The 10558-nt window shown below is 31.5% G+C and overlaps 1 protein-coding gene across 1 annotated transcript; it reads right to left on the bottom strand.

Annotated features, from left to right (window-relative positions):
- Positions 1-6791: 6791 nt before the first annotated feature.
- On the bottom strand, positions 6792-9747 carry LOC129889210 (ran-binding protein 1 homolog c-like). Its single transcript, XM_055964411.1, has 4 exons — positions 9427-9747; positions 8466-8617; positions 8232-8357; positions 6792-7322 (listed from the first exon to the last, which is right to left on the bottom strand). The coding sequence occupies exons 1-4, from the start codon at positions 9603-9605 to the stop codon at positions 7102-7104; spliced, it is 678 nt and encodes a 225-aa protein (XP_055820386.1). The 5' UTR covers positions 9606-9747; the 3' UTR covers positions 6792-7101.
- Positions 9748-10558: the final 811 nt, after the last annotated feature.

The raw sequence follows: 10558 nt of genomic DNA, 5'->3' as shown, positions 1-10558 counted from the left end.
CAAAAGAAAAAGAAATTCTCTTTTTATTAATTTTTTTGTTATTGTTTCTCCTTTTATTATTAAACTAGTATTTTTTATAACACGTTATCAGTACGAAGTTCTATTTTTTTTTAGATATATTAACTCTTATATCAGGTATATCTATTGATTTTTTTTTATTTTTAGTTGTCTTTATTATTTCTAAATTAATTTCTATCTCAGTTTTATCAAAACTTAAATTTGTGGCATTTGACATTTCTGAAAAAAATTATTTATCATGGATCCTTGATGCTGAAATTCACCTTAACGTTAAAGGTCTTGGTGATACTATTAAACAAGATAATAATGCATCAATCCAAGATAAAGCAAAGGCCATGATTTTTTTCTCGTCATCATATTCATGAAGAATTAAAAACTGAATATTTAACTGTTAAAGACCCTCTTGAATTATGGACTAATTTGAAGGATCGGTATCACCACCTAAAACTTACGGTGTTATCAAAAGCCCGATATGATTGGATACACCTTCGATTTCAAGATTTTAAAACTGTGACAGAGTATAATTCTGTTATCCACAAGGTAAATTCCATGTTAAAATTATGTGGAGATTCTATCACTGATAATGACTTACTTGAGAAAACTTTTTCCACTTTTCACGCTTCAAATGTGTTGTTACAACAACAATATCGTGAAGAAGAATTTAAGAAGTATTCTGAATTAATAACATGTCTACTTGTGGCTGAGCAAAATAATACTTTGCTGATGAAAAATCATGAAGCCCGTTCCACTGGGTCTGCTCCATTTCCTGAAGCGAATGTTGTAGCAACGTATAATCAGTTTGAATCAAGATAAAATAATTATCGCGGCCGTGGCCGTAGTCGTGGACGTGGGCGAGGACGTGGTAGAGGACGAAACAATTATCGTCATCATGATGAAAATAAATATGAGAACAATTAAGTTCGTCAAAATAATCCTTCCAGAGGTAAATCCAATATTTGCCACCGGTGTAGTATGAAGGGTCATTAGACACGTGAATATCGTACGCCCGATCATTTTGTGAAACTTTACCAAGCCTCTCTCAAAAGAAGAGATAATAATGTGGAGGCACACTTGAATTTTTGAAATGATGATGATGAAGCAACCCCCTCAAATAAACATGAAATATTGAGGCAAATATTACTTATAAAGATGATGATTTCGGAGATCTACCAAATATTACTCATTTGGAAGTTGAAGACTTTATGAGTATTGATTGAGGAATTGATCATCTAACTGGGATAAATCTTATAAAATAGTTATTGTTTTCTTATTATGTTTAATATTATGATGTACTTTGTAAAAATGTTTCTTAAGGCAGTGCAATTTCATAAAGTTTTTATGTTAGTTTTTCACATTCTTATAATGTATCTCTTTTTATTTATGAAGAATATGGAAATTCCTCAGTCATCAGTTGGATTCAAAATTAATTATGATGATATGTGTCTTCTTGATAGTGCCACAACACACACTATTTTAAGAGATAAGAAATATTTCTCTTATTTAATTGTGAAAGAAGCTAATATTAATACAATATCTGGTAGTTCAAGATTTGAAGGATCCAGAAAAGCTAAAGTTGTACTTGTTGGGGGAACAAATTTAACAATTAATGAAGTATTATATTGTAGTAAGTCTCAATGAAACTTATTAAGTTTCAAAGACATTCGTCAAAGTGGTTATCATATTGAAACTACAAATGATGAAAAGAATGAATATTTACATTACTACAATGATGTCGGACAAAAAGTTTATACTTGAAAGATTACCCGCTCTTTCATCCGACTTATACTTCACAAGTATTAGCATGGTTGAAACACATGCCATAGTAAACCAAAAGTTTACTAACTCAAATGATTTTATTATTTGGCATAACCGGTTGGGCCATCCCGGTTCTAATATGATGCGCAAAATAATTGAGAGTTCACATGGACACTCTTTGAAGAATTAAAAGATTCTTTAATTCAAAAAATTCTCTTGTGTTGCATGTTCTCAAGGAAAAATGATTACTAGACCATCAGTAATCAAAGTAGGCATTGAATCCCCAATATTTCTGAAACGTATACAGGGTGATATATGTGGGCCCATTTACCCATCATGTGGACCATTCAAATATTATATGGTTTTAATAGATGCATCTACAAGATGGTCACATGTGTGCTTATTATCAACTCGTAATATGACATTTGCGAGATTACTTGCTCAAATAATTAAGTTAAGAGTACAATTTTTAGATTATGCAATAAAGACAATTCGACTTGATAATGCTGGTGAGTTCATATCTCAGGCATTTAATGATTATTGTTTATCTACTGGAATAACAGTTGAGCATCCGGTTGCTCATGTTCATACTCAAAATGGTCTAGCGGAATCATTAATTAAACGTCTCCAATTAATTGCTAGACCAATGCTTATGAGAACAAAACTTCCTATTTCATTATGGGGTCATGCTATTTTGCATGCAGCAAGTTTTGTGCAGATCAGACCTATAATTTATCATAAAGTCTCCCCATTACAATTGACTTTTGGTTAGGAGCCGAACATTTCTCATCTTAGAATATTTGGGTGTGCAGTATATGTTCCGATTGCTCTACCACAACGCACAAAGATGGTACCCCAAAGAAGATTGAGGATATATGTTGGGTATGAATCTCCTTTTATCATAAAATATTTAGAACCTATGACTGGAGATTTATTCACCACAAGATTTTCTGATTGTCATTTTGATGAATCAGAATACTCAGCATTAGGGGGGAAAATAAGCAGCTGAAAAGGAAAATAGATTGGAATACATTATCACTATCTCATTGAGGTCCTAGTACAAATAAATGTGAACTGAAAGTTCAAAAGATAATTCATTTGCAAAATATTACAAATCAACTGCCAGATGCATTCACTGACCTATCAAGAGTTACTAAATCTCATATCCCAGCTGTTAATGCTCCAATTCGAGTTGATGTCCCAATCGGACAATTAAATAATACAAATGAGTCTAAACCATATTTAAAACGTGGTAAACCGATCGATTCCAAAGATAAAAATCCTCGAAAAAGAAAAGGAGCAAGTAATCACGATGGTCATGATATGACAGAACCTACTCAAGAAGAGCAAGGAAACATAACAATTGATAAAACCTTGGAAGAGGTTAAGGCGTCTGAAAATGATAAAGAAATTTCAATAAATTATGTCTCATCAGGAAAAATATGGAACTAAAATAATGTAATTGTCGATAATAGTTTTGCTTATAATGTTACTATGGAAATAATGCAACAAAATAATGATCTTGAACCAAAATCTGACAATGAATATAGACAAAGGAATGATTGGCCAAAATGGAAAGATGCAATTCAAGTTGAATTAGCTTTGCTTGAAAAATGCGAAGTTTTCGAATCGATAGTCCGAACACCTGAAGGTATAAAACCAGTGGGATACAAATGGGTTTTTGTGCGAAACAAAATAAGAAAAATGAAGTCGTAAGATATAAAACACGACTTGTAGCACAAGAATTTTCGCAAAGACCCGGCATTGATTATATGAAAACATATTCTCCTGTGGTGGATGCAATCACTTTCAGGTATCTTATAAATCTGGCAGTTCATGAAAAACTTGGCATGCATCTGATGGATGTCGTTACAGCCTATTTATATGGTTCTCTGGATAACAATATCTTTATGAAAAATCCTAAAGGAATTAAAATGCCTGAAATATATAAAGATTTCCAGGAAACTTGTTCAATAAAACTTCAAAAAAAATTATATGGGCTGAAACAATCAGGGCGAATGTGGTACAATCGTCTTAGCGAATATTTGCTAAAAGAAGGATATAAAAATGATTCAATTTGCCCTTGTGTCTTTATGAAAAAGGTCTGGATCTGAATTTATCATAATAGCAGTATATGTTGATGATTTGAATATTATTGAAACTCCTGAAGAACTTTCAAAGGAAGTAAAATATCTGAAAAAGGAGTTCGAAATAAAACACCTCGGAAAGACAAAATTTTGTCTTGGTCTACAAATTGAACAATTTGCAAATGAGATATTTGTCCATCAATTTACATATACAGAAAATATTTTAAGAAGATTTTACATGGATAAAACACACTCACTGAGTACCCCAATAGTTGTGAGATCTCTTGATATTAATAAAGATCCATTTCGACCTCATGAAAATGATAAAGAGTTTGTTGGTGCTGAAATACCATACCTTAGGGCAATTAGTGCATTAATGTATTTTGCCAACAAGTCTACACCAGATATAACTTTCTCAGTAAACTTGTTAGCAAGATTTAGTTCTTCCCAACTCAAAGACACTGGAATGGAGTTAAATATATATTCAGATACCTCCGAGGGATCATACATATGAGATTGTTTCACTCAAATGAATCCATGTCACAGTTGATTGGTTACGCAGATGCGAGATATTTATCTGATCCTCATAAAGATCAATCACAGACAGGTTATTTATTTACATGTGGTGGTACAACTATATCATGACGTTCAACAAGGCAAACTATAGTTGCCACTTCCTCAAATCATGTAGAGATAATAGCCATCCATGAAGCAAGTCGAGAATGCGTTTGGTTAAGATCAATAACTCAACACATTCAAGAAACATGTGTCCTTTCTTTGACAAAAGACGTTCCAACAATATTGTATGAAGACAATGTTGCATGTATAGCTCAATTAAAGGGAGGATACATTAAAGGAGACAGAACAAAATATATTTCACCAAAATTCTTTTTTACCCATGATCTTCAAAAGAAAGGTGAAATAGATGTTCAACAAATTCGTTCAAATGATAATTTAGCAGATATGTTCACCAAGGCATTGCCAACTTCAACCTTTGAGAAATTAAGATACAAGATTGGAACGCGTCATCTTTGAGATATTAAATGATGTCTTCATCAGGGGGAGTAAAATACGCACTGCACTCTTTTTCCCTTAACCAAGGTTTTGTCCCACTGAGTTTTTCTAGTAAGATTTTTAATGAGGCAGCAATCAAGGCTTATAATCAGATATGTGCTCTTTTTCCTTCACTAGGTTTTTTTCCACTGGATTTTTCCTAATTATATTTTAAAAAGACACAATATTTATGGATATTTACGATAACTATGTATATTGTTTCTTGTAAAGTTTTGTTTTCACATGAACAGCCAATGGAGAGTGTTGGAAGTGGATGTTGCTTTTCCAAGTGGGGCCCACTTAAAAGTGGGCAAGTTGCCCACTTGGGCTTTTTGTTCTTATCATGTTGTAATTCCTCTCTCTATATATATGCCATTCTTGGCATAAAAATTATACATATGAACACAGATTCAAAAGAAAAAGAAATTATCTCTCTTTATTAATCTTTTGGTTCTTGTTTCTCCTTTTATTATTAAACTAGTATTTTTATAACATTTTGGAGATTTTTTAAGAGTTTTTCAAGTTCACTCACAACTTCTCATGTGTTTTCATATCCACACTTCTACTTCAAATACTACTTTATTTTCAAATATTAGTTATGTCCAACAGCCTAACTAATAAGTGCAGCTTATTATGCTCACCTCAACTATTGAGGTATTGGATAACTCAATCAACGAAGTTATAGGTAGTTAAAAATTATTTATTTATTGCCCACTTTATTGATCGAATCCACACCATTGGTCCTAACATCCTGTCCTTATCTTCCCCCCAAGGTTATTACTATATATATATATATATATATATATATATATATATATATGAAGTCAAGAATGTGAAAGAATAGTTTTCTTTCATTTTTGGTTTCATCAACGTCCAAATTTCCTCCAAATTATCTCCTACATAACAGAGCTAAGAGAGGCCATCAAAAAAAGACATTGAACTTTCAGCTCTCATGTTAAAAGATCCAAACAGGGAAAGAGTTCCCTTAGGCCATCTCCAACTCATTTCAAATTTTACACCAAATGCTATATTTGGTGTAAAATTTAGTGCAAAGTTGCTCCAATTCATGCCAAATTCTGCACCAAATTCGGTATGTGAATAGTGAAACACCAAATTTGTTGCTACACTATTCATCACACCAATTGTCCTTCATTATTATTTTATTATACAATATTTTTAATTAAATATTATATAAATTGGTATGTTTTAATTAAAACATTTTATTAGTTTTACGTAATATTTTTATAATATTAATTTTAGATTAAATTTTTAATTTTTATATATATTATTTTTCTTTACTTGAATTTTTTTTGAAATTAAATTTATATTAGTTCTACTATAAATTTAAATTGGATATAAGTATAATTAATCTTGACAAAAATTAAATATGCAAAAATATAAATCTCAACATAAAAAAATTAAGGACAAAGAAGCTCATTTTAAACTACGTAATGCATTAATAGAGCATTTACGGGAGTACCGTAATGACCTTGAAAATTGAATATTCATGTAGAATTTAAAATAAAATTTTTAATTGTTTAATATTTATTTAATTATATTTCGTTAATAATTTCACTTTTATTTGTGTTATTCATTATTATGTATAATATGTAATATTTGTTAGCAATTTATATTATTTAAAAAATTATGATATAAAATAATTTTATATTAAATAACTATAATTTGAAACAATATGAAAATTATATATAGTGAATGTTTTTTAAAAAGAATTTTATTTTATAAAATAAAAAAATATAAATGAAATAATAATATAATAATAAAAAGGAAAAACAAATTCTTTTTGGTATAAAATTTAGTGTTAGGGTTGGAGATGCCCTTATTAGCCCACTTCCCTAACAAAGAAGAATCACACAACTGTACCTCAAAAATAATCTCGGTAACAGCACTAAAGTTTTAACTCACGTAATCCCTTATACTGGGTGGTGTACCCCCGTGAACCAAAATTTGCAAACACACAATAAGTACAAGAAAAGACCAAAGACCATAATAAAACATGAAGCTGCACTCGACTCAAGACCCAAATAAAAATCCAAACCATCCCAACACGACAAATAAGACCACAAGAGACACATTGCTTATATCTATCATATCTATAGGATCAGACAGAAACAATGAATATTATAAACCTTTCAAAAAAAGAAAACTCTGGCCGACAAATACAAACATTTTAATTCTTCTCATCTGCATTATTCTCTTCCTTCTTATCTTCCTTTTCCTCTGTAGCTGCAGAGGCCTCTTTGTCTTCAGGCTTGTCATTTTTATCTTTGCTTTCAACACTAAGCTTTTCAATAAGTTCAGTAGCAGCAGCACCAGCTTCTTCACTTTCTCCAGATTTTGTCTGTTGAGATTCAGCAATTTCTTCAACCTTCTCTTTGAAAGCCTTGCAATCTGTCAGCCAAGATAAAAACATAGTTAAAATCTAGTTTGAAACACGCAGGTAGCGCTAGGAATTGCTCCAATTATCTCATTTAACTCGGTTCTATAAATCTGGAGTAATCCCAAACATTTAAGATGACTTACATGATTACAGCCCATGCAAGGATGTCATCAAGTTCAATGAATGTATTCAAGGAGGTTGTAAGCCTTTAATCAGTAATCACACTAAAATTGTGATTTACAAGTAAAGAATACATTAAGGAAATTCATTTCTGATTCCCAATACATCAACCTCAAAATTAAAGATTGGTGAATATCAAATGTGGCATGACATAATCCACTGTCCAAGATATTTCAGCAGTCTTCAGGGAAAATTAGCTAGACAACTCCTGAAGAAGCACTAGCAAGAGTACAATTCATGAATGTATTGAGTGTGTGCCACATTAAATAGGTTAATTACCATAATTCAACAAATCATAATTAATAACCTAAACCTGCATTGAGTACCAATTACAAACACCATTCTTAAGTATGGTTGGACTTGGCAATATGAATCTTCTATATCCATCCTGTTCTGTTTGGAGCAATTTTATTTCAACACTAAATGATGTCTTTTAATACAAATTAGGGAACTCTAAACTACTCGTCTGAATTTTCAACACCAACAAAAGAGATTGCATGTGATTTAACTAGTGATCCAATCTGTGGATGCATTGAACTTATTTCATTTTTCATTTAGCACTTGATAAAGCACATTTTGATTGAAACTAGAAGATTTCAAATAGCAAACGGAAATCCTATCCAAAGGACTTCCAGGTGATAAGTACGTATGAAATGCGATGAAGAGAAAATACTCAAAAAGCATCTCTTAACTAAAAGCATAATAATAACATCCAGAAGATGCATAAAGAGAGTACTCACTCTCAATTGAAGCAAACCGAATGCAAAAAGTCTCGTCTTTTAGTTCCCCATCAGCAAAATCAGCAGCATGCCACACACAGGACTTCTCATTCCCAGCATGTTCTTGGATCGACATAGTAGGAAGGACTACACAAAAGATTAACAGTTCAGAATAAATACAACCACAAACACATTAACAAAACATAGAAAAACTAAAAAGAGAAATCAACAAAATTAGAAAAGAAGGATTCTGACCCAAGTGGTTGGCACAGATTTTCAGTGTCTTCGATTGTCTCATCACAAGCCTAACCTTTCCAGTTTCCTTGTGCTTGAGAAGCTTCACAGTCCCAACACCTCTCTCCTTCCATTGACTCCCTTCCTTATCAAATCGGTATAACTTTGACTTCCTACAAAAATCCACATCAGGATTACAACCACAAAAAAATGAACATTCCCTTTGCTTCCAAAAGGAATCTTTTGCCAAATTTTTGAAATATAACTCCATCCCTTCCTAATTAAAATTGCGGGGTTTGGAAGAATAAATTCATTTCATTTTCCTTGAACTTTTAGAATAAGATTTACATATTTAAAAGGAGATACAAGTTAATATAATTATGCTTTAAACGTATCAATATTTGAAATCATAATCAAATGAAAAAGTCTAGATGAGCCAGGGGCGGATCTAGGAGGGGGTGAGGGTAGGAAAAGAATGACACTATACCAGAGATTGATTCAGGGGTTCAGGGATTCAAAATTGAGCTTGAGGTTACAAGTCCAAATCCCAAGCACTACATTTTTATTTTTCGAATCCCTTAAACTAGATCCGCCACGGGACATGATTAGTAATAAATTCACATAGCCGACCCCAACAGACAGTGGAGGTCAGTCGTTTGTAATCAAAGGAAAAAAAACAATTAGTAGCTTTTTTCTTTGCGTTTAGCTATCAAATGGAGTGGGATGAATACTTTAGATAGATTGACGGACTACATTGATCATTCTGAAATAAGAATAACAGTTTCTTTACATGTAAAAATTATTTTCAAAAGTAGAAATGTAAAGCTTTACTACCAGATCAAGCACAGGATCTTAGTTGATTGGTTTAGTACGTTGGGCAATTTGAAAAAAAAAAGATTAGAGCATATGGGTGTTGTCTCTCAAAGAAATTAAAGTTTTAGTTTGGAAAAAAATAAAGACATGAAAGAAAAGGGTTACTAACAGATCAAGAAGAACATGTTCATTTTCTTCACCAGTGGAGACAGCAACTTCTTGTAGCCTAACAATGGGAGCAACTTGTGCACCAGTATCTTCATCATCACCAGTTGGGTTTTCTTCTACTTCTGCTTCTACTTCTTCTTCTTTCTTCTCCAATTTAGGCTCTGCTGTACTGCTTGCCATCACTCGAGATTTTTGGTTTTTGGATAGATTTACGGCGGGTTTCAACAAGAATAACAAGGGAGGAGCTAGGGTTTTAGACTGATAACTTGCCTCTTTTCTTTTTGCTTCTTTTTTGATGGAAATTATATTGGTAGTCCTCTTAAGTTATACTAACTATGAATGTTGCCCCTCTTCTACCTTCTTTTTTTTTTTCGCTTTTTGTAATTAAAGTAATATTGTTTATTGCCTTTTGTTGTAAAACTAAAGTAGGGGATTGGATATGTGAATATGTGATTTCTTCTCTTGAGAATTTCATATTATGATTCATATTTTTCAAATATAAAAATTGATCTACAAGTATATATTTTATAAAAAAAATTTATTATTTTATATTTATCAATCATTTATTTTATATGTAAATAAAATTAATTTATAGTTGATATTAGTATTTTTACCGACCTTTAAACTATTTATATCGAATATAACTATTATTCTCACCAACCAATAAAGTTGATATTAATATACTACAATTCATGTTTAATTTTTACTTTTTATTGAACTAAAGTATTTTTTTAAGAATAATTTTGTAATAGTATATTATCATTTTGTTATGAACTTTTGCTTATTTGGTGAGATTATGTAAAGAATTGCGGCAGTTTCGATAGTTTTCACAATTTATGAAATTTTTATGCTTATGAGTAAAAAAATACAACTTACAAAATTCAAACTGCATTTTCAAATAAAATTTTAACTTAATCTCATATGATTTCATATCATAATTTCATCTCACATGATTTCATAAATGTTGTTTCATATTATTTTTCTTATGCCTCTAGTAGTATTAGTAACGGCATACAAAAGGTTGACATAACATGACATTAACAATGACAATTATAGGGGAAGATCATGGAGAAGGTAATGCCCAAGTCCATCACCATGACCCGTGAAGCCCACCACGGCCCGTGGTGGTGGTC

The sequence above is a fragment of the Solanum dulcamara genome, chromosome 5 (assembly GCF_947179165.1).
Source record: "Solanum dulcamara chromosome 5, daSolDulc1.2, whole genome shotgun sequence".
Taxonomy (NCBI): Eukaryota; Viridiplantae; Streptophyta; class Magnoliopsida; order Solanales; family Solanaceae; genus Solanum; species Solanum dulcamara.
Note: the sequence above shows the minus strand (reverse complement) of the source record. Positions and strands in the feature narration are given on the sequence as shown.